General features: G+C 47.0%; 1 protein-coding gene across 1 annotated transcript in view; it reads left to right on the top strand.

The window, feature by feature from the left end:
• Positions 1-13,248, top strand: part of LOC146342051 (immunoglobulin superfamily member 1-like) — a 45,050-nt gene extending 31,802 nt beyond the window's left edge. The window contains exons 7-13 of the mRNA XM_084807765.1: positions 113-144; positions 256-291; positions 3,378-3,674; positions 5,040-5,330; positions 7,538-7,636; positions 11,179-11,225; positions 12,731-13,248. Coding sequence (XP_084663891.1) covers positions 113-144; positions 256-291; positions 3,378-3,674; positions 5,040-5,330; positions 7,538-7,636; positions 11,179-11,225; positions 12,731-12,889 — 961 coding nt within the window. The 3' untranslated portion in view covers positions 12,890-13,248. The remainder of the gene's footprint in view (positions 1-112; positions 145-255; positions 292-3,377; positions 3,675-5,039; positions 5,331-7,537; positions 7,637-11,178; positions 11,226-12,730) is intronic.
• Positions 13,249-24,747: the final 11,499 nt, after the last annotated feature.

Below are 24,747 nucleotides of genomic sequence, written 5' to 3'. Positions count from 1 at the left end.
GCAGACTAATCACTGCCGTACTGTATAAGCTGCGACCCTCAGTGGAGATCTTTGCCTGTGGAAGAAACCTACGAAAAGGACGGTGCAGAAGACAGAGCTGAAAGTCCCTCAGCATGAGATTGTCTTCCAACATCCTCTTGCTTGGTTAGTATCCCACCTGGAAGACTAACAGGGTCATAAGTATTCTATGGCAGAGAATCCCACACTTCCTGTTGCTCTGTTATTGTGCCACTAATGGATTAATCTCCTTTCCAGGATGGTGGCTGACCAGGCAGTGGTGGGCATCTAGAGGTGAGTTTTAATATTGTTATGTGGTCCCTACTTACCCCAGCAGTGAGATGTTCTGTGGGGGCTGCGATTACCTTGGCTTTGTTGCCTTGGGAGGAAGAGATCACTGGAAGCTTATGGGGTTTGGGAGTAACATTTGAGATTATGTACAAATATGCAGGTTGAGCATAGGTGGAGGCAAACAGCTTCATTCTCCAACTGACAGACACATCCACTGATCTACATAAGATCCCCAGAGAGGGGTATCTACTAGGGCCAGTTGAAGGTCTCTGCCACTCCCATACTATTGCCAGATATTTTATCTTCAGTGAAAATTAGGGGATTTGGGGATGTATGCGTGCGTGCATGAGTGTGTGCAAAAGCCATTTGACTTTTGGGCCAGCTTGTGGATTTGGGGTAGGGGTCATAGTACTTAAAAACCCAAGGGAACATGGAGTCTGTTCTACGAAGCCAGACCATTGTTCCATCTAGCTCAGCGTTTTCTACCCTGATGGCAGTGGCTCTCCAGGCTTTCAAACAGAAGGATTTCCCAGCCCTACTTGAAGACACCAGGGATGGGACCTTCTGTACGCAAAGCATGCCCTCTACCACTGAGGTGTGGCCCTTCCCAAATTAAGTTAAGAGGTGGTTGGTGGTTGTCAGGGGGCCCTAGCCAGCCTCTTTCAGTCTACTCCAGTAGCCAACTCCAGACACAGACAAAGGATTCTTTTCAAGGCTTTATTCCTTTTACAACTTAATAACTCTATCACCAGCGACTAAGCTATGAACAGCAGAGTAACCTATGCCCCCGGGTTGGAAACTGTTGGTCCCCGTTTGAACAAGAATCACTTGCAGACCCTGAACTTATGGGCTAGGGAGAGTTCCTCCCCTTTTCCCTTGGGTCCTCTGGACGTGACCATTGCTTACGCGCCAAATGGGTGCTACGCCTCCTTCCCGCACCCTCCATCGCTTGTCGCTCTTTGCGTCTGCATCGAGCATCCAGCCAGCCCTCCTCCCATGCTCCTTCACTCCCAGGACTGCTATCTATGTCTGGAATGCCGGCAGAAGGAATCTCTGCCAGCTGCAGGGCCTGGGAGGGATGAGCGCGCTCCTCTCCTATGGACGGCTGTTCCTCCTCAGAATCAGAACTGCTCTGAGGTTCTATGGGCTCAGTGTCCACCCTAACAGTGGTCTTCTTTCTCCCCCCTTCTCTTTACCATTTAAAAAGTTGAGCTACAGCTCAACGTGTGCCCAGTAGCAAGGATGGCTGCCCCAATGGGTAGATAATGATAACGAGGACAATTACAGATAAAACAGCTAGTTTGGAAACAATCCAAAACTTCTTTTCTTAGTCCCACACAAGAAATAGCACATGCCAGATTTCCCCCCTGCTTTACACAGCCATTAATACTACAGGAGCTCCACCTTCCTTATGCCTTTGGCCAATCTATATGAATCCCATTCAGTGCCAAAGTGTAAACCTTGAATAATCCAGTTATGTCAGCTGCTATCTCTGAAAAGAGTGCTCTTTAATCTCTTGCACATGATGATGGCGAACAAGCAGAAAACATGCTGATGGTAGTGCCAAGCCATGTACTAAGTGGCATGGAGTGGTTGACACTCTGGAGCATAGGAGCCAGCCTCAGACTGAGTCAGACCGCTGGTAAAAGGTGTACACCATTGGTTAACGTCACAAATGAAAACTTAAATGTTACACCGTCCTGTGGTTATTTACCCTCTTACCCAACCCCAGTCTTGTTAGTTTCCACTGTACAGAAGGAGAAAAAAGGATCAGCATGAACTAAAACTCAAGAGCAAAGGAAGCTGGTGCTTGGAAAATAATAATTAATGTTGTAAGGAATGCTGAACGATTTCATCCAAAGGTCTTCCTCGGGGATGATAAAGCTAATTGTGTTTCAAAATAGACATTAAAATCAACGCAAAGGGCTAAAACTAATCATAATTATATGATATAAACTTTGAAAATATTAATAATTTCATACCAAACAATTGAAAGGTTGATGTCCTCCAAGGCACAGGATAGGAATTCAGCACCCCCTCAAGCAATGGTTACTGTCTGACTGTGGTAACTAAACTGTTCCATGACTATCCCCAAAGCAGGAGATTAGGCAGTTGTTGCATAAACAATGAAGGGAGCAATCCTATGGCCCCTAGACATTGTCTGGGGGGCCTTAGGATCCTGGGGATTTCTCCCCCTGAGGTCGGAGACAGTACTCCAACCTTGGAAGGGGGAGTCGGACATCCAACCCCCTGCCCCCTTGCAGCTGGTGCAGAAAGAACCACACCAGCTGGCCTCCAAGGTCAGAAAGATGACTTCAGAGCAAGGGAAAAGGGGGTGTTCCAGTGGGCAGGAGACTGGAGATGTCAGGATATGAGCTAACCTGAGTCTCTTCCAGCCTCCCTCCCTCCCCCCCCCTCTGAAGCAGCCTCGCTAGATGGGCAAACTCCCCCATCTAGCTAAAAATGCAGGACAGGAGGACGGGCAGGTGAAAATCGTCTCCACTGCTCCTCTGTCCTACATTGGATGATCCAAGCCTCCAAGTTTGGGGACTTCCAATCATAAAGGGTGCAGTCGCTAGGATTGCGCCCTTACAGTATTTGTTGATCAACACTCATGCAACATTATCTAACTGATAATTTCAGAAATCTAGAAGGATGATTAAAAAAAAAGAAAAAAGAACAATGTATATACCATATCATTTATTTGTTTAGGGCTCACCACTGAGCAAAATGCATTTGGCATTATTCACAAAGTATTCCTTCCACACACCACCTTGTGGCCTGCATTTTTCTTCGCCCTTCTATTTTACAGGGGTTGCTTCCAGATGGTCAACTTGTAGTGCTTCCAATCAAAAGATATTGTGCAGTTATTCCATATTTTCCTCCTTAACAGATGTTTGGTGGGGAAAAAAAAGATGGAAGCATCAGGAGGAAAGCATGGGAGGGTAATAAATCAAAGACAATGCCATCTGGATCTCCTGTACAGGGTTGTTGCAGGATAAAAATCTTGTCTGGAAGCTCCCACAGTGAGGCTTTGCAGATGCTCCTCCTTCCAAATCTCACCCTTGCTCATCTTTTTTCTCATCCAGGGCAATCTCATTCTCAGCCTTTCATCTCTGTGAGCCTCAATGGGATGGTTGCTCTAGGGGGAAATGTTTCCATCCACTGCAAGATAGGAAATAATTCACATGGCGAATTGCATCTTATCAAATATGAGATTTCAAACTGGCAGACTCTACAAATCAAGCAGGCTCCGCCTTACGAAACTGTATTTTCCATTGCCAATGCCAATCGATCTGCTGCAGGAATCTACTGTTGCAGGTATTGTAAACATCAAAGGCAAAGCTGCTCAGATTTCAGCAAAACAGTCTTCGTCAACGTAACAGGTAAGGTCCTGGCCCAGTCCTTCTGTGCTATCCTCACAAAAGATACTACACAGAGTTTTGTTTTTCTGCCTCAGTGAATCATATGGAAAGTTGTGCTGACTAGGGTATGGATTTGATTTAAGAGGAACCCCTCCCCCTGCCTACTTGTCACATTTGAATATCATTGGCAACATTCACAAGTGGTACATTCTAGATCAAAACATATCATTTGTTTTGCCTTCCTCTTTTGTAGTAAGGTATTCATGAGCTGTGAGATCAAAGAGGTCTTTCATTGATTCACATCTGGGGATCTAGTAGCTTTCCACTTTTGCAGTACATTTGAATATGAGGGTAGAACCAGACTCTGTTCCTTAGGTAACCATCAACCATCACTTATATATCCTTATATGCTGCCAAGTTAGCAAATCAATATATGTGCATGGTACAACTGAACCTTGTTTAACTTGTCACTTTAAAGAAACATAACTGAATATGTCAGTGACCTGGAACGGGGGAAGGGAAACTGAGGCTTATTGATATATGCCTAAAGGTGTTGGAGAAATCCGCAACGGAACCGAATGAGTTCAGATTTTGATGAAACCAACTGGTGGCTTCCACAGTGGAACAGCTTTTCCCCTGTTGGGCGGATTCCACCTTGGCAGTTGGGAAATCCGGGTTCTAGTCCCCACTCGGCCATGGAAGCTCACTGGGTGACTTTGGGCCAGTCACAGACTCTCAGCCCAACCCACCTCACAGGGTTGTTGTTGTGAGGATAAAATGGAGAGGAAGAGGAGGAGAATGTAAGCCGCCTTGGGTTCCTTGCAAGAGGAAAAAAGGTGGGACATAAATGCAATAAATAAATGTTCCTAACTTTCCCAATTTTGCACAAATTCGGTCATCACGAAATACACAAAAAATAAAAAACCCAGCCAAAAATGCACATTTCCTCATAGGATAAAGCACGAAAATGCACATTTGGGGGAATTTTGTGCATTTGGGGGGAATTTGCACATTTTCACACATGTGAATTTGCGCATATGCACATTTGCACAAATTTGGGACGTGGAAAAAAAATCTGATTCTGTGGATGGGCAGAGTGTGGAATGAAAGGTGACTGACAGTCCGCAAAACTTAGACGGAACAGATTTTACACCATCCATACATTGCTATATATGCCCTTTATAAACATAACTGTACAATTGGGAACGGGGCAGGGGTGATTCTTCCATTGTCAAAATCTTGAAAACTTTTCAATGAACTACAAACAACAAGAGAGAGAGAGAGAGAGAGAGAGAGAGAGAGAAGCAATGTGTGGCTGGATTCAGCAGGAGTTGTAGTTTACTCAGAAAGCAATATAAAGATTCGTTGAATGCTTCCTATCCCTAGATCCCAGCCTGCCCAGACCTTCCATCAAGATGGTGCCAAAAGGACAGATCGCTTCAGGTGACAATGTCACCATAGAGTGCCATGGTCCACAAAAAGGTCTGACCTTTGCCCTTCATAAATCAGGAAAACAGATAGCATCACGGGCTGCAGAGCCAGAGAGAGACACAGCTAAGTTCCCTTTTTACATGGTGGATTTGGAGGATGTCCAGAGCTACACCTGCCGGTATCAACAGAGTACAAATCAGTTTGTCTGGTCAGAGCCAAGTGACTCTATGGAGCTAATTTTGAGAGGTGAGGCACCAAACTCAATGTATGTTTATTTTTCATATTCTGCCGCCCATCAATGAAGTGGGAATTGTTCCAGGTTGTCAACTGGCTATATAGAACATCTTCACTGGAACCTCTGGTGGAGCTGTTTTGGGGAATATCAGAAGCTGCTGTTTAGAAACCATGATGGTCCCACAGTAAACAGGATGGACAGTAACAAACAAAAATGCAACTGAGGAGGAAGCAGATACTGAAGTCCACCTGCCGGGGTGGTCTGAAATGTGTTTCTGTATATGCATGCCCCCTCTCTTTCTTTCCTTTAACATATAACATGTGATTTCAATATTTGTTATGACAACTTCTCTGACCCAGCAAACCCGCAGCTGCACCCCCTAACCGCAATTTCCACCTTTGGACTGACTCTGGCATGCACTGCCTTGGGTTTGCTCTTGCTCTTGTCTTCAAGAAGTTCTGCTTTGCCTCTTAGATCTCTGCAGCAGAATTCCATGTGATAATCACTTTCTCTCCTTCATTGCTGCATATATTTCACTATCCTCAGGTTCTGCCTTTTTACTCTTCCCAGGACCTGCAGCCCCACGGTGCCTTTGTCAGTATTATTGCTACCTCTTTTTTTTTTTTTTTAATCTCTCTCACTCTTCAAACTCTGCAGGTTCCACCTTCAATTCTCCCCTGTCCTCAGCTCCTATCTGTCCCACTACTCCTCCTTCACCTCCTCCATTCAATAACTCTTTGGTCTTGTGTATGATAGGTTAAGGGCCATATAGAAATTTCTCCTATCCCCCGGCTCTGAACCCAGCCTATTTAGCTAACTTAAATGAATAAGAGCTTATCAAAGTCTCAGCAGATGGTCACCATCTATTAATCAGGGGGCCACAGTGCCTTATTCAGATCCTTCTGTGAAACAAATCCTGATACTCTGGCGATCCACCTGGTACGCGTGTACCAGAGTGGCGATGAATCACACAAAAAAGAACATTACAATTAATGAAAAGTAAACTTAGAGAGCAATCCTATGGCTGCTAGACAGTGTCTAAGCGACCATAGGATTTTTTGGTTTCCGGGATGCGAGCTCAGAGCCAGGGCTCTGAGCTCGGTTCCCAGAAACCATGCTCCCCACCTCCTGCCCCACCGCCTTATAGGTGGCGTGGTTCTTCCCTGTCTCTTTGCTTGGAAATGGATCACACAGAGGGAGAAAAGGGGATGTTCCCAGGGCAGGGAGGGGAGGAGTTTATGCAAGTATAGTTGTGATGCTTCCCATGTGCCGCACAGCCTCCCCCACTCCTGCTCTGAAGTCCCCAGCTAGACAGCCAAAATCAGCTGTCTAGCCACAAATGCAGGGCAGCTAGAGCTCAGGGGATCCCCTCCTTGCTTCGCCCGCCCTGCCTCTGGGTTCACAGTGGCTGCCTCTGGGTTCATAGGCGGCTGACTATCCCAATAGGATTGCACTCTTAAATTAGTAAGCTAACATTATTCAGGGCAAGATTTCCCTTTTTAAAAGGAAATTAGAATGAACATGGCATTCCAATCAAAATGTTGAAAAACTAAACATGGCAAACAACATTAAAAAAAACTAGGAAGAGAAAAGATTCCTTAGGCTAGACTTCCCCAATCCGGTGCTCTCCATATGATTTGTACTACAATTCCCATCTGTCCCAGCCAGCATGGCCAATGGTCAGGGGTGATGAGAGTTTTAGTCCAAACCATGTGGAAGGCACCAGCTTGGGGAAAGCTGCTTTAGGCAAACAGCTTCCTAAGAATGCTTGGCCCCCTCAATCATCCCCCCACCCCATCTCGACAGCTTGTCTCCAATACTTTTGGATTCTGAGCGCTCACCATGCATGCCTTTCAAACCTAACTTCTTCCCAGCATTAAGGTCTAGAAAAGTTTTTTTAAAAAGGAAATCAGGGATTTTCAAAATACTGAATCCACTTTTAGTGTCCCTTGCAGATGACACAATAACCCACCGTGGGTTAAATAAGCCAATGTGGGTTATTTAGCCCACCATGGAATGTCTGAACCCAGTCATACTTTGCATGGAAAAGGTCCCAGGTTCAATCCATGTTATCTCCAGGCAGGGCAGGACAAACCGCCAACTTGAAACCCTGGGGAGTGCAGACAATATTGAGAATGATGGACTAATGGTCCAATCCTGTATAAAACAGGTTCCTCTAGTAACTGCATTCTAACTCAAGATTTCCATGGTTTTGCAGATGGATCCATGACAACCATTTGGGCATGCAGTGCTGCAGGCCTTCTTCTGGTTTTCCTCTTGTTGCTTGCCTTTGTATTGTACAGAAAAAGGAGAAAGGGTAAGTGAAGCTCTGGCTGAATGCTTTTGACCCGGTTGAAAATATTGTTGCGCTCCTGCACCCCAGTCCTGAGAGGGACGAGCTTGCAGGGGCTTCAGTGCTTACTCAGACTTCAGTTTCTTGGAAGGAGGGCACTGGAGACTTGTGGCATTCCTTTTACATAAGGTTTATTTACACTGTGTGCAGGATGAAGGCCTACTACATCACAGCGCCAAGCAATCCCTGCTTCCTCTCACCTGCCCAGTGATTTTCCTCTCCAAGACAAAAGCTGCTCTCCAGTGTTGTCATAGATTCGCCCTTCCCCCAGATCCCTTTCCTCCTACCCTCTCAGGCCTTGTAGAACAAAGGTTACCAATTCAAGATAACCTTTGGGTGACTTGCCCAAAAGACTGCATTGGGGGAAATCCTCAGTCTTTTTGTACTCAGCACCACTGAATGGTACGGTACCTCTGGAGGTAATATAGACTGACCCCAAACACATAACAATATTGTTATAGGGCAGCATATAAATATCCTAAATGAATACCATTTATATATGGTCCATAGCACCTCAGTTTTCACAGGCAAGTGTTAGAAAGCTTCCATAGAACTGTTTGCCCCATGTCAGAGAGAGAAGGGTCTCCTTTTTAAGCTGACACAAATTTTTACCCCTTGTGGTTGCAAAGAGAGGCTTGGAAGCGTGGGGGAGTGCCTTGTGAAATCTCAAAAGCTTGAGAAATATTTCTTGTGATCAGAGGGTGGGATCTGCAGTATTCTGTGTGGCTTCTTGACTTTCCCACTGCCTAGCAGAAGCAGAATTATGAAAAACAAATGTGTATGAAAATTAGCTTAATGGAGGGGAGGGCGACTTGTGGCCCTCCAGATGTTTTGGCCTACAATGCCCATCATCCCTCACCATGGCATTGGCTATGCTGCCTAGGACTCATGGGCATTATAGGCCAATACTGGAGAATGGAGGGCCCACCCCTGGCTTAATTCAAGGAGGCTAAAGAAATGCACTGTAGAAGCTTATTTATTTCAAATATTTCTGTCCCACCAGTCCACTATATAATAAATAGATAAATAACTCCTTAGAGTGGCTTACACTTCCTGAATACTAGCAGTGCAACCTAAAAAGCAGTGCAATATTTAAAAAAAAAAAACCCAACAGCACTACAGAATAAATATGTTAAGCTTGTGGGTAAATGGGACAGGCTTAGCTTAGGGTGCAATCCTGTTAAGATAGGCGGCTGCCTCTGCACTTGGAGGTGACCGCTTAGCCTAAGCAAGACAGGAGAGGCATGGGGGGATCGTTCCCTCTGCACCTCTCCTGCCCTGCTATTTTCCACTAGACAGCCGTTTTCGGCTGCCTAGCCACAGGGGGCCGACCGGGAGAGGAGGCTGCGTGTACGACACATAGGATGTGTCGTACACGCAGCTCCGCTCTCCCTGCTCCAGAGCGCCCCCAGCCCCACCTCTTTTCAGTCGCTCCACACTCCTCTTGCAAGCGCGGAGGACAGGGCTTCTCTGCGCTGCCTCTGAGGCAGCATGGACGTGGCGGGAGGTCGGTTTTCCAGGAACTGACCTCAGAGTGTGGGCTTCAAAGTCGGTTCCCAGAAAAGAGCGTATCCTATGGCCCTCTAGACAGTGTTGAGTGGCCATAGGATTGCTCCCTTAGTGTTTAAATGTTAATAATGATGGCACCAGGCAAATCTTCCTAGGGAGGCAATTCCAAAGTTGGAATGCCAAGACAAAGAAGGTCCTCTAACCAGTGGCCATTTTGCTTAACTTTGGGATACAGGTGGAGCTGGAGAAAGGCTGTCTTACTTGCTGGCCAGGTTTATATGGAAGATGATGGTCCTTCAGATTCTCTAGCTGAGGAGTAGGGAACCTTTTTTATTTTGAAGGCTACATTCCTTAGAGGAAAATCTCTCAGGGGCTGCATACTGGTGGTGGTATCAGTGCTTCTTCCCCAAAATACCACCGCCCACCCATGCAGTAATTTGGCTTTGGACTCAAGGTTACATACGTGCAAATGAGAACTTAATTTGTAAGCCTAGTTGACAGTGGGTAGGGCCAAAGAGAGTAGTCTGTGGGCCAGACCAAGGCTGGATCTACACTTGCCACCTTTTTTCACTTCCAATGAGGTTTCACCGCCCGCCTTTCACACTACGCAGTACCCGCCTTGAATTGGAACCGGAATTTCCCACTTCTGTGCTCCTGCTTTCAATATCCTAATATCCTGATATTTCCCCTTAATGTGCTCTGATTTTCCACCTTTGCTACCATATCCGGTCGTAGTCCCCTCCCCCGCCTGTCCATATACAGCGGTGTTTGTATTTCCCTCCTGTCCAATCACAGCTCTCGATGGTCCCATGTCTTCCTCTGGCTACTGATTGTATAGCTTCCTCAGCAGCCCCCATTTCCTCAGCAACAAGCAAAGGGCTGGATGTGCGCGCGCTTGTCTGATCTCAGAAGCTAAGCGGGGTCGGCCCCGGTCAGTAGTTTGATGGGTGACTGCCTGGGAATCAGGCTTCCTGAACTGAGCAGGGGGTTGTTTTATCCCTTCAAATGAGACTAAGTTTTACCCCCTCCTATCCCCCGCTCCGGATGGTTTTTTTTTTTAAATTAAGGCGTTATCCTTGCAGAATCAGGGCTTCTCCACGATGTTTTTTTTCCTAATTCAGGCATGATCTTCGAAGATTCAAAGTGGTGAAGCTTCACAACTTCAAATGTTGGAAGATCATGCCTGAATTAGAAAAAAAAAAAACATGGTGGAGAAGCCCCGATTCTGCGAGGATAACGCCTTAATTTAAAAAAAAAAACATCCAGAGCGGGGGATAGGAGGGGGTAAAACTTAGTCTCATTTGAAGGGATAGAACAACCCCCTGCTCAATGCAGGAAGCCTGATTCCCAGGTGGTCGCCCATCCAACTACTGACTGGGGCAGACCCCGCTTAGCTTCCGAGGTCAGACAAGCGCGCGCACGAAAACAGCAGGAAAACAGCACAGCGCTCGAGTGTGAACCAAGCTCATGCATTCGATGAAGCACTGCAATGGGAAAAATGGGTGAGTGTGAATAATCACGTTTTAATGCAAGAGCGTTTAACCCGACGGGACACCGAATTCATTGCGATGGCGGGCGCAATGTAGATCGGCCCCAAAAAGCATGTAGGCCAAATCCGGCTCACAGGCCGACAGTTCCCGCCCTTGCTTTAGTCCCAGGCCATTCAGGACTTTATCAGTCAGATGCAGCACTCTAATATGTACCCAGAAAAACTAAAAGCCAAAGATCTTTCAGACTGGAGAAATGCTATCAGTATAGTGAGCTCCAGGTTAACTATTTTAGAACCAGATGCCATTTCCAAACACTGACTTGGGATTTGCTTGGTATAGCATTTTTCGAAGTGTAGATTATATCAGGCCCAACAGATATGAAGCAAGATACCTCCTCCATCAAGAAAAAGTTCTTAGGGTTTGGAAGACACTGGAAACAAGCAATTTGCACAGTTTTAATTAAAAACAAATTAGGCACAGAATCTCAAGGATATCGCTGATTTACAGGGTCCTTGGCCAATGAAGAAGACCAACCAGTCCAACCAGTGAGAGTGGTAAGAGATTTTCCCATCAACAATTTCTTCTCACATTTGTCATGACTATGACCACAACACTTAATTATTATTTTATTTATTTATTTGATTTCTATCTGGCCTTCTAATTCAGAGGGATTCCCGGGGGGGGGGGGGAGAAAGAGACTAGTGTGGAATGCATTCTGAACATCTGGTATCAAGCTGATAGCCACCATTGGCTAAAATGTTCAATTGACACTGGCAGGGACTTAGTTCTAGGAATGCTGGAGAAATTCAAGACGGACTAAAATGAGTTCGGATTTCTAAGGATCTGACCTGCAGAATCCACTGTGGAGCGACCCCCACAGGCTGCTCAGAGTCTGCAGACTTTTGAATGTTTTTTTTACTTTCCTGAAATTTACATATTTATATATTCGTAGGAAAATACGCATGTTGAATGGAATGGGGGACAGACAATACACTAAATGTTACGTACTAAGGTACAGAATCATAGGGTTGGAAGGGGCTACAAGACCACTGATTCCAACTCCCAGCTCAGTGCAGGAAGCCTGATTCTCAAGTAGTCTCCCATCCAAGTACTAACCAGGGCTGACCCTGCTTAGCTTCTGAGATCAGATGAGATTGGGCACATCCAGCCCTTCGGCAAATTATGTCAATACTTACATAAACATTTACCTAATTATTTGCATATTTTTCTGCATGATAAATTTTTTTCTCATTCATCTGTGGGTGGATGACAGAACAAAAGGCTCCTGACAATCCACATAACACAGATGGAGCAGCGTTTACACAGTCCGTACATCCCTACTTAGTTCTAGTCCTGTATCTCTGTTGGAAAAAAACAATGTGTGCAAAGCAATAGCAGTTGCAACGAAAACCTGTTCAATATAATACCAGAAGTGCCAGCAAGGGGTACAGCAAGACTGTATCCCTTTAGGGATGGCTGAGCACATGAGTGTGTATGATCCTACCTGGCAATGTGTGTGTGTGTTTTAGCAGCAGCAGGATACTTTCAACTGGGGTGGGGAAAGAAGTTCATGTGCTTCAGGAAGTCTGTTGGCAACTCCTCCTTTCATGTGCAACTGCAATTCAGAATCCAAACAGACTATCCACTTTCATTTCCATTGTAACTGCTCCGGAGAAAGGGGTGGGAGGATTGCACCTGAAGAGCTTTCCTAGAAGAGGCATTTATTGTGTGCACATGATTCTCTACTCACAGTTGTTTACAGGTTCTTTAGATGACATTGTGATCCTCCAGTTTCGCTTCTGTTTTTTTCAGAGCACTTCTTTGGATTTTTTTAGAATGGGGAAAATGGGGTATTATTTCTGAAAGCATGGTTTCTACTTCTGTATTTGTGCTATTCTGCTATAGCACAGCCCTACCTAGAGGTTATGTAATGGAAAAGCAGGAAAGAAAAGGTCTTTGGTTTTTGCTCAGATCTCAATTCTGCAACAAAAGTGGAAGGAGATACAGCAATCAACAGCCTCATGTGGAAAAGCTCTAAGTTTTGCTTTTTCTTCTCTAGCCCTTAGAACCTGATGCTGGAGAAGACCCAGATGGCATCTCCTATGCTGAACTGAACCACCAGCCACTGACAACCAAGCAGGTGGCCAGTCCTGGCAGAGTCCCAGAGTCTTGTGTCTATGCATCAGTGGCCAAAGACAGAATCAGGGAGGACCAGTAGGAAGGGCTTTTTCAGGAGAGGGGCATTCTGGACCTCCTGAGTTTCATGCAGGCCTGTTCACACAGGCTGGTTCATGCACGGACACCTTACTTACTTTCTCCACACAACCATGCACCTGGAATTGTAACTACATGGAACTTTTTAAAAGGTAAACTAGATGGCTTAAGGAGACAGCTAGCAACCACAAATACAGTGGCCAGATCATATTAATCTCTGTAGCCAAAGAAATCTTATCCATAGATGAACTCGACTTAGATGGCAGCAATGGTAGCCAGTGAGCAGTGGTTGCCACTAGGCAAAATTGCTCAACTGCCATGGGGTGGTGATAGAGGTGGTGGTGGAGGAGGAGTGGGGTGATGCAGCCAGCCCCATGCAAGTGCATGGTGGACGTTTGCCCTGGTATGGGCAGAGGCTATGGACATCCATCAATAGCCTCTGGAATGGGCAACCACTTAGCAATCATGTACTAACAATGGTGTTATTCTGCTGGTGGAATGAAGACTGCTGGCAAATCAGACTTCCCCTCCCTTCTGCAGCCTCCTGGACACCCCTGGAGCAGATTTTGGGGGAAGGAGAAGAGAATGCCCCAATGCACGAGGGGAAGTCTGCTTGTATAACAATGGACATAGCCCCATGCCTCCTCCGCCACTTCCAGTTAGCTAAAGATAACCATGGGAAAGCTCCCCCGCCTCTAGACCACAGTGTGGCAGCTGGTTTCACCTTGTGAACAACTTCACTGGCCAGCACTGTATGGCAGCTGGTGCATCCCCTAGCTAAGAAAAGTTTATTTATCTGTTCTTTTTTGTTTTTAGACAGACACAACAGATGCGTGAAGGGAGAATGGGAGTTGCCCAAACTCCCTGCAGGGTAGGCAGGAACAGCAAAGAAGCAGTGGGCTGACACCACCTCTGTTTCATCCATTTCAGTCTGAGTCAGGGGATTCTCGGACCTCCTGAACATACTTGGGTCTACTAAAATAACGATTCAACCCGAGACCCTCTACTTTAAGCCGCAAGCCTAGAACATTACACTGTAGCAACACACCCGCCCCAAAGGCACTGAAATTAGTACTGAGATTTACCTGGAAGGGGGCACACACAGCTCTAAAGGTAGATAAGTAGCTTATTAAGATGGGGAAGGGGAAAAGGGATAAAAAAAGTTACACAGAGAACCTTTGAAAAAATACTCCAAGCAAAATAACAAAACACTAGTTTAATTTATCGTATCCATTACCAAAGTAAGGGTCTCCCATAGGACAGGGCCTCAGCCAGGGCTCAAGAATGCACAAGCCCACAAAAAGCTGACATTGGAAGGTGGATACCACTAGGCAGCTCTCCATCTCCCTTTTTATCTTCCAGCCCCTGAGAACTCAGGGAAGATCTCCGGCAGCCTATCCCAGGCTAGCTCCAAGACTGCTCCCAGACCCTGAGAGGGAAGGGGTATTTTCTCACAGGAACCCTGCCGAAACCCAATTAGTGAGGCCTAACAGTGGTCTGGAGCCCTGGAGCTGCCTGAGCTGCCTGGAGATAACACATTCACAGGTGGTTACATCACTACGGGCTTCTCCACATGGAGCTTTTATCCTGCTATTGAGATTGGTTACTCACAGAAGTTTGTGGGCCCTTTAGATGACATTGCGAACCTCCAGGGCACCTCTTGCACTAAAGGAGCTTTATTCCATTTTTAAATAGATCAATGAGCTATCAACTTACCCCACTTGGGTTCTGCTTGAGTTCCCTCAGTGAAAATGGAAAAGCTGCAAGAAGAGGAGTTAGATCAATGAAACATATGGAGGACTCAGATAAGGGGGAGAAGGAGGGGGGAAGGGGAAGGGGGGAAAGGAAGCACGTGTAAAGGGAGTCTGTTGTGATCCTGCATTTAAAATGGAAGCAGAAAGCCCCATTTTATATTTGGGATTTTAGGCTGGTGTAGAGATGCTCTTGTGATACGTTCCATGGGGTTTTCTTGGCAAGAATACTGGAGTGGGTTGCCATTTCATTCTCCAGTGGACCACATTTTCTCAGAACTCTCTGCCATGACCTGTCCGTCTTGGGTGGCCCTGCACGGCATTGGAACACTCAACAGTGGCCGCAACACTGGAAAAGGTCAGTTTACATCCCAATTCCAAAGAAGGGCAATGCCAAAGAGTGTTCAAACTACCGTACGCTTGCGCTCATTTCACATGCCAGCAAGGTTATGCTCAAAATCCTACAAGCTAGGCTTCAGCAGTATGTGAACTGAGAACTACCGGAAGTACAAGCTAGGTTTTGAAGAGGCAGAGGAACAAGAGATCAAATCGCCAACTTTCGCTGGATCGTGGAGAAAAGAAGAGAATTACAAAAAAAGTCTATTTCTGCTTCATTGACTACGCTAAAGCCTTTGATTGTGTGGATCACAACAAACTGTGGTAAATTCTGAAAGAGATGGGGGTACCAGACCACCTTACCTGTCTCCTGAGAAACGTGTACGAGGGTCAAGAAGCAACAGTAAGAACCGGACATGGAACAACCGATTGGTTCAAAATTGGGAAAGGAGTACGACAAGGCTGCATATTGTCGCCCTGCTTATTTAACTTATATGCAGAGTACATCATGAGAAACACTGGGTTGGATGAATCACAGGTCAGAATTAAGATTGCCGGTAGAATTATCAACAACCTCCGATACGCAGATGATACCACCCTAATGGCAGAAAGCAAAGAGGATCTAAAGAGCCTCTTGTTGAGGGTGAAAGTAGAGAGTGCAAAAGCTGGTTTGAAACTCAACATTAAAAAAACTAAGATCATGGCATCTGGCCCTATCACTTCCTGGCATATGGAAGGGGAAGAAATGGAAGCAGTGACAGATTTTATTTTCTTGGACTCCAAGATCACCGCAGACAGTGACTGTAGCCATGAAATTAAAAGACGCTTGCTCCTTGGGAGGAAAGCTATGGCAAACCTAGACAGCATAGTAAGAAGCAGAGACATCACCTTGCCGGCAAAGGTTTGCATAATCAAAGCTATGGTTTTCCCAGTAGTAACGTATGGCTGTGAGAGCTGGACTATAAGGAAGGCTAAGCGCCAAAGAATTGATGCTTTTGAACTGTGGTGCTGGAGAAGACTCTTACGAGTCCCCTGGACTGCAAGGAGGTCAAATCAGTCAATCCTAAAGGAAATCAACCCTGACTGCTCATTGGAAGGACAGATACTGAAGCTGAAGCTCAAATATTTTGGCCAGCTAATGCAAAGAGAAAACTCTCTGGAAAAGACCCTGATGCTGGGAAAGATAGCAAAATGAGAAGGGGACGGCAGAGGATGAGATGGCTAGATAGCATCACCGATGCAATGAATATGGACTTGAGCACACTCCAGGAGAGAGCGCAGGACAGGAAAGCCTGGCGTGCTATGGTCCATGGGTCACGAAGAGTCGGACACGACCGAACGACTGAACAACAAAGAGATGCTGTACATGTCAACAGAGCTTGGCCCGATAGATGAGGCAACCAGAAGGAACTTTTGACTTGATCTCTCAGTCAGAGTATCTGACCTGGTGTGGTGTACTTGGCAATATGTTTTAGGTTAGATCTTTTTTGTTGCCAATTCTAAATAGCACCTGAAGTAGAAAACTATGGAAATTAGGGACTGGGGTCATTTTCCTGCTTACATATAGTTTGGCTTATGATTCCATGAAAATCATGAGAAGCTGCGCTAGAAATGAAATGCCTTTTAATTGACAGATGAGATATGTTTGCATGTGAAACACAGGAAGCTATAGCTATGTTCTTAGAGATAGGACAGCCCCATGACACACTTTATTGGACTGTTATGGGATAAGCTTTGGGCTGTTTGTATTCAACAGAGAATGAAAGTTTATTAATGTATTTATCAGCAGAAAAGTTTTGCTGTCTATATAGACTTTGGTGGTGGCGTGGGCAATAAATAGTATCAAGCAAAGATGGGAATGAGTTTTTGAATTAAATGTTCTTGAGGGATAATCCGTTTCAGGTTTTGGGGGGCTTATGGCTAAAATGCCCTCAGGGGGCCCACTTCCTCAATGAGCCCTCTTTTACTGACCTGCCTGGGCAAGGAAGCTTATTTATTAGGGCTGTGCACTGCCTCATAATGAAGCCCAAATAACGAGGTGAAGCGGGCTGTTTCGGAGGAAAAGCCTCATGATACGAGGTGGATCAGAGCAGTACCGAGGTGCCCTGGGGCAAAGCGCCCCCTCCACTAAGCCCCTCCTTTGCTTCGTATATTTGGTTGTCTCCTGAATGCCATAGCAGTCCAGGCAGGCTGTCTCCCAAATATATCTTCTCTCAATGCTCACGTAGAGGGGCATGAGGAGGAGGAGGGGGGGGGAGGGAGGGAGGGGGAAGGTGAGCAGAAGCGGGAAGGTGGGGGGAGGTGGAAAGGTGAGTGCAGGAGGATGAGGGAGTGTGTTTTGGCGAATAGGAACCCTCTGTCAGCCAGAACCGACAGTAGAAGTCTCCAATCAGAGAGAGCGATGGAGGAAGGGGTATATATGCATCAGCAAAAAGCTGCATTCGGTCATTGCGCTAGCTGTGACTTTGGGAGAGGGCTGGTCTATGGGTATATGATTGTGTGTGTGTGTGTGCACGTGCATTGTTTGGAGTTGTTCCTTCTATTTCTTCATGTTTGATCTCCATTAGGCTTCCCTCAGAATTTTAAGTTATAGGAAACTGCTTGGTTGTAGTTGGAGCATTCCCTTCCCTTGCTCTTTGATCATCCATCCCCACTGGGACAGTGTCTTTTCCAGCACCTCTTCCAGACGGTTTCTCCTATATCTCCAACTCGTTTGTTATTAGATTAGATTCATCTCCCCTTTCCATTTTTGTTCAGACTACTGTAGCTTTTCCTTCCAAGTAGCTGCAATACTCCCCCTCCCCCGGCAGTCTAATGTTTGTTTGTTTATCTCGATTGTGGACTCTGTAAATGGGAGTGTTTGTTGTGTAACACCAACCCTTACTTCTGCTTTCTCCATTCCATTTCCTGGTTGTTTTTGTCTGTCCACTCTGTCTCTTTTATATTTTTACAAACCCAGTCTTACCGCAATTTTTAAAAACAAACATTGACTTCTGGGCGTGTTCCCCCCCCCCTTTGAACTCATATTCAAGCATTTCGTTTTCTGTCTTTCTAAATTCTTAAAGAAAGGCATATTATAGCCGCCCCTGCTGAAGTGAACCATCTGTGTCTTCTCTGTGTTGATCCTCCCAAACCAGAAATTAAAGAAGGTGTTTGTTTTTTTAAGGGTTTGATTTGGCTGTTATCTAATCGCCTGTGCTGTTGCCCTGTACTTCTTGAAGTTATCCTGACTTCCATAAAAGAATATTAATTATAAAACAATAAATTAAAGGCACAAGGAGAAGGGGACGGCAGAGGATGAGATGGCTAGATAGCATCACCGATGCAATGAATATGGACTTGAGCACGCTCCGGGAGAGAGCGCAGGACAGGAAGGCCTGGCGTGCTCTGGTCCATGGGGTCACGAAGAGTCGGACACGACTGAACGACTGAACAACAACAACAACAATCATTTGCTTAGGTAGTTCTGCCTTTCTTTAGCTCTTGTGTGTGCGCCTGTGTGTGCGTGTGTGCTCAGCTGTAGTTCCATCAACACTATACGTCCAAATTTCAAGGCAGTATGGAAAAAGCATGAGACACGTGGTATATATTCATTACCTCCCTATTCCAGTAACAGTCCACTGTGTGGCAAAGCCATCCAGCACAACATGAGGCATCTTCGGGGTGTTGGCAAGGGCAGAGGTGGGCGAGGCGCTGCTGTCAGCAGCAGCAGCACCATCAGGCGAGCTGTCTGTCCCCTAGTCCAGATAGTGCGTCCCGGTGGAGTAAGGCAGCAGAGCGTGGGGGCCAGTTGCAGTGCTTGGAGGTCACTGTTCAAGGAGGCTGGTGTGGGCAGCTGCAGTAGTCACACTGTTGCCCAAGGCAGAGCAGCATCTCCTTCTGCAGGGGAAGAGGGGAGCCCGCTGATGGACGTTAGGTCAGAGGTGTCTCAGGTCCTCAGCGTGATGGAGGGTGAGGAGGAGGAGATCCTCCATGGTGTGTTGGAGGAGGAGCAGCAGGCAGAGGCTCCAGCACCTGACCCCTCTTTTATTGCTCCACCTGCTTGTGTGGTGCCCCCCCCCAGTCAAGGCAGGCCGTCTGCATCTCCTCCTCCCCTGAAACGTCAGGGCAGCATTGCGTGGGGCCACTTTGAGGTGGGAGTGGATCCCACCAGCACCGCCGTGTGCTGCCACTGCAAGGCATCTCTGAGCAGGGGGAAACAGCCGGGGCGCTACACCGCCAGCAGCCTGCTGCTACACTTAAGGAGGCAGCACCAATCGGTCTTGCTTGGGGAAGAGGCCCCCAGGTCCCAGCAGGCAGGCAGCAGGGGCAAGTAGAAGGCTGGTAGTGCCTCCAGAACTCCTGCAAGCTCTCTGTCCCTCACTCCCAAGAGGCTCAGGCAGGCCATCATGGAGGAGATGGGGTGGGGGAAGGATGGGTCCACCAGGTGGAGGTTTCCAGTGCCCGACCAGATCACCAACTGCATTGGTGAGATGGTGGTGATGGATGACCGGCCATTCTGTCTCATAGAAAATGCAGGGTTCAAGCGGTTGATGGCCCTGGTGGTGCCCTACTACAAGGTGCTGTGTCACACCACCCTTGGCAGGCGGGTGGTGCCCCCCATGTATAGGGCGTGCCGGGAGAAAGTGGTGGACCGTCTGCGCCAGGCAGAGTTGCAGATGGTGCACTTCACCTCAGACGTTTGGTCCAGTGAGGGCGCAGCGCATGCTTACTTGTCCCCGACAGCCCGCTGGTGGGCAGCCCCCGGGATGGTAGCTGACTGCACTTCCAGGACTGGAGCGAAGGATGGGCACTGCTGGGCCCTCCTTCATGCACAAGTCATGGACCAGTCCTACATGGCAGGAGAGATAACGGAGGCCATGAACTGCATGGTGGAGGGGTGGTTGGCAGGTGACCCGCTCACCTGTGGATACTTGGTCACGGCCGGGGGTACCAACATGGTGAAGGCTGTGTGTGATGGCAGATTTGAGGGCATCCTCTTCATCACTCATATCTTCAACCTGACCGTGAGGGACGTCCTCGGAATGGGCAGCAGCGAGGTATATCCCACCCCCAGGTCCAGCATCCATAACCTGTTGGAGAGCTGCAGGAAGGTGGCTGGGCACTTCCACCACAGCGTGAAGGGCAGTAGGCTGCTGTGGGAGAAGCAGGCAGAGTTGGGGCTCCCACAGCACAGGCTGGTGCAGGATGTGGCAATGTGCTGGAACTCCTCCTGCCTCATGCTTGAGTGTATGTTGGAGCAACAGCGTGCTGTCCATGAGGTTGGGTCGGGGAGATTGGCATCCAGGCACCCCTGGGCAGGCAGCAGCGGGATGCCATGTCCCAGCTTGTGGTGGTCCTCAGGCCATTCCTTGAGGCCACCGAGATCCTGAACACCAGCACCACCCTTCTCAGCCAGGTGATCCCTGTGGCCCAGCATCTCCAGAAGCAGATGGGCAAGCTCCTGGAGAGCGGGGATCCCATCACGGGCAGGCGCTTCCTGCCAGACATGTGGGAAGTGGTGACAAGGCTGAGGGATGACCTAGTTCAGTGGGTAGAGCCCCTGTACCAGGAGAGGATGTACATGTTGGCCACCCTGGCTGATCTGCGCATGAAAGACGGCCTTTGTAGGGAAAACTCCCGGACGCTGTGAGTGGAGAAACTGGTGGGGCAAGTGAAGGGGGAATGGGCGAAGAGGCTGGGGCAGGAGGAGGAGGAAGAGGAGGAGGAGGAGACAGGGAGACTGTTCTCCATCGCTTCCAGTGGCATCACTTCTAGCAGGACCATATGCCAGGGGTTATGGGCCAGAGCAGTGCAGTCAGCGGTTGGTGGGTGAGGCACCCAGCTCATCCGTCAGGACACCGCCACAACGTCTGTGCAGCATTACCTGGCAGAGCCTCTGGAGGACTGGACCACGGACCCCATGGCCTACTGGTCCTCCCGCAGCCAAGTTTGGCCAGACTTGGCTTGTGTGGCCAGGGAAAGACTCAGCTGCCCACCCACCAGCATCCCAAGCGAGAGGGTGTTCTCCATGGTGGGTGATGTGGTGACACCTCAACGCTCCTGCTTGGATGCCGACTTAGTGGAGCAGCTGGTCTTCCTCAAAGTCAACCTGCCCCTGCTGGGCTACCCCACCCTCAGTCCCTCAGGTGACTGAGCTGCACACACAATCACACTAACTGTGCTGTTTTCCCTTCTGTGGGCTGCGTTGTCTTGTCTTTCCATGAGTCAGGCGTAGCATTCCAGTTATTCATTTGTGATAAGTAGGACTTATTTTCTTTCAATTATTCTTTTGCTGAGTTTCAGTACACCAACCCATGTCTGTATCTGTAAGGGTCCTCCACTCAGGGCATATATCCCCTCCTCCTCCTCCATACTTAATTATGTCAGTCTCTGTGCTCAGTGACGGAACCTAGCTCTGAATGTAAGGGGATGCCGTAGCATATGTCTCCCTCCAATTCCACTGAGATGGCATCAGTCAGCTATGTGGATGGGCCTTCCTGACAGGCAGGCTGTGTTGTCTTCTGCCCTCAGGGAAAGAGTCTTGGGAGAACCAATTTTGATATTTTATTATTTTTAATGTCAACATCCCCGTCTTGTGTTGGTGGGTTTATTGTTTCAAAACAGTACAGTATTGTTTCAAAACAGCTCTGGGCCATCCACTCTCTGCTTCTCAGAATCGAGTTGCTGCTCTGGGCTAGCCACTGTGCACTTCTCAGAATAAAGCCGGCCCTCTGGGCTAGGCACTCTCCGCTTCGCAGAATCGAGTTGCTGCTCAGGGTCAGCCACTCCCCACTTCGCAGAATCAAGATCATGTCATTTCCTCATTTATTATATTTATTAGTATTGTTGTGCTTCAGTGAAAAAAATGGATTTGTCTATGTGTCTGGTGCATGAAAACTGCTTTGCCAGACCATACAAGGAAACAGAGCAATCTCTGGGAACAGTAATTACAAGGCAAAACAACAAAGCTGACAAAACCTGTACATACGTACCAAGGCACAGGTCTTCAATACAACAGGATCTCAGACTCTGGCAATCCCAAGCAGACAAGGGAAAGGGTAAAATGCAAACAAACAAAGATGAAGACGATGGGCAGCTGCAGCCCGCCTAGTTTTACTCCCAGGAGGGCTGCAGCTGCACATTGTCTTCATCTGGTTTTACAGTCAGGGTTTTTGTCAAACCCCTTGAATTACAGCTGAAAGTCCTGACTTCGCTCCCATCTGGGCGTGTTTCCTTTCAACTTCAATGTGGTGGTGTACAGAGGCCAACTGCCAAAAGAGTTATCCTTGTCCCAATATTTCTGGCCCTGACTGTATACCCAAAAACCTTTAGCAAAGCTAAGGTGGTCCTTGTTAGTCAGTCACAAGCTAACAGAAACACTCCTCTCAGGCTTTTGGTGGGGACAGAATTTTCCCGCCCACCCTGGGCTGAGCTCACTTGCCCAGTTGGTGAGGAGGCTGCTGTAGCCTTGAAGCCTGGACGGGTTGAGGCAACACACAGAGATGGCCTCATGAATGCGTGCAGTCTCAGCCTCACAGAAGGGAACTTTACAGGCTGCTGAGACACAGAAGGAAAATGGATTACATGACAAACAGGTTGCATTTTCATGCATCTCGCTTCCTTACTTTTCCTCTCTTTTCTCTGAAGTACCCAGTCTAACAGCTGCCATTGCTTCTGTAGTTTGTTTTTCAAAAGGCTGAGCTTTCCTTCGGCTATGTCTGCTCTCTCTTTCCACTACTCTTCCTCTAGACTTTAAGGGTGTTGCACATTGCACATTTCCTGCCTATTTTCCATACGTTGAGGTTTTAGATCATGATATCCCTCTGACTCAAAGTACACACTTGCTCCTGTATCTCCCACATCTTCTGCTCTTTCTTAGCAACCATATCAGTGAACTTACTTACATCCTGCCAAATGCCCCAGAGATAACTGCTCCTTTCTTTTGTAAACATAGTTTTAGGGAAACTTTAGTTATTAAAGAATCAGATGGTTGGCATTCCTTTGCAAGGGACTTTCCCCCCTGCAATCCACCCTTTCCCATATGTATTCTACCTGTTCCTGTATCCACTGTTGCATCAGGGAACTCTGAAAGTCTTCTAGTATATTTCCAGAACAGGGCTAGCCATCTCACTAACTTATGACCTTGATAAAATGGGGACTATTGCAGATTCAAGGACAGCTACACAGTTGTAGCTCTTTGGCTCAGATATTCATTTGGTATAGACCTTGGTGAATTTAGTCTGGTATTTAGTCATGGTATTTAGTCTGGAATTTAGTCGTATTTAGTCTGGTAAATGAATATTTACCAGACTAAATACGATCCCTGGGGAAGGAAACGGCAACCCACCCCAGTATTCTTGCTATGAAAACTAAATGGATCAGTACAACCAGAGATATGTCGGTATACCATTGGAAGATGGGACTCCCAGGTCGGAAGATGGTCAAAATGCTACTGGGGAGGAACAGAGGATAAGTTCAACTAGCTCCAGATGTGATGATGCAGCTAGCTCAAAGCCGAAAGGACGGCTAGCAGCCGATGGTGCTGGTGGTGAACGACGAATCCGATGTTCTAAAGATCAACACACCATAGGAACCTGGAATGTAAGATCTATGAGCCAGGGCAAATTGGATGTGGTTACTGGGGAGATGTCAAGATTAAATATAGACATTTTGGGTGTCAGTGAACTGAAATGGACTGGAATGGGCCACTTCACATCAAATGACCACCAGATCTACTACTGTGGACAAGAGGACCACAGAAGAAATGGAGTAGCCTTCATAATTAATAATAAAGTGGCTAAAGCAGCGCTTGGATACAATCCAAAAAATGACAGAATGATCTCAATTCGAATTCAGGGTAAGCCATTTAACATCAGTGATCCAAATATATGCCCCAACCACAGATGCTGAAGAAGCAGAAGTATATCAGTTCTATGAGGATCTGCAGCACCTACTGGGTAGTACACCAAAAAAAGATGTTATTTTCATTACAGGAGACTGGAATGCTAAGGTGGGTAGTCAAACGACACCTGGAATTACAGGCAAGCATGGTCTGGGAGAACAAAATGAAGCAGGACACAGGCTGATAGAAATTTGCCAAGACAACTCACTATGCATAACAAACACTCTCTTCCAACAACCTAAGAGACGACTTTATACATGGACTTCACCAGATGGTCGACACCGAAATCAGATTGACTACATCCTTTGTAGCCAAAGGTGGCGGACATCTATGCAGTCGGTAAAAACAAGACCTGGAGCTGATTGTTCAGATCACAAACTTCTTATCGCACAATTTAGAATCAGACTAAAGAGAATAGGGAAGACCCACAGATCAGTTAGATATGAGCTCACTAATATTCCTAATGAATATGCAGTGGAAGTGAAGAATAGATTTAAGGGACTAGATTTAGTAGATAGGGTCCCGGAAGAACTATGGACAGAAGTTCGCAACATTGTTCAGGAGGCGGCAACAAAAAATGTCCCAAAGAAAAAGAAAACCAAGAAGGCAAGATGGCTGTCTGCTGAGACACTGGAAGCAGCCCAAGAAAGAAGGAAAGCAAAAGGCAACAGTGATAGGGGGAGATATGCCCAATTAAATGCAAAATTCCAGAGGTTAGCCAGAAGAGATAAGGAATTATTTTTAAACAAGCAATGTGCAGAAGTGGAAGAAGATAATAGAATAGGAAGGACAAGAGACCTCTTCCAGAAAATTAGAAACATCGGAGGTAAATTCCGGGCAAAAATGGGTATGATCAAAAACAAAGATGGCAAGGACCTAACAGAAACAGAA

Source organism: Heloderma suspectum, chromosome 6 (assembly GCF_057233095.1).
Source record: "Heloderma suspectum isolate Gila_16-S chromosome 6, 16-S_ref, whole genome shotgun sequence".
NCBI classification, from domain to species: domain Eukaryota; kingdom Metazoa; phylum Chordata; class Lepidosauria; order Squamata; family Helodermatidae; genus Heloderma; species Heloderma suspectum.
Note: the sequence above shows the minus strand (reverse complement) of the source record. Positions and strands in the feature narration are given on the sequence as shown.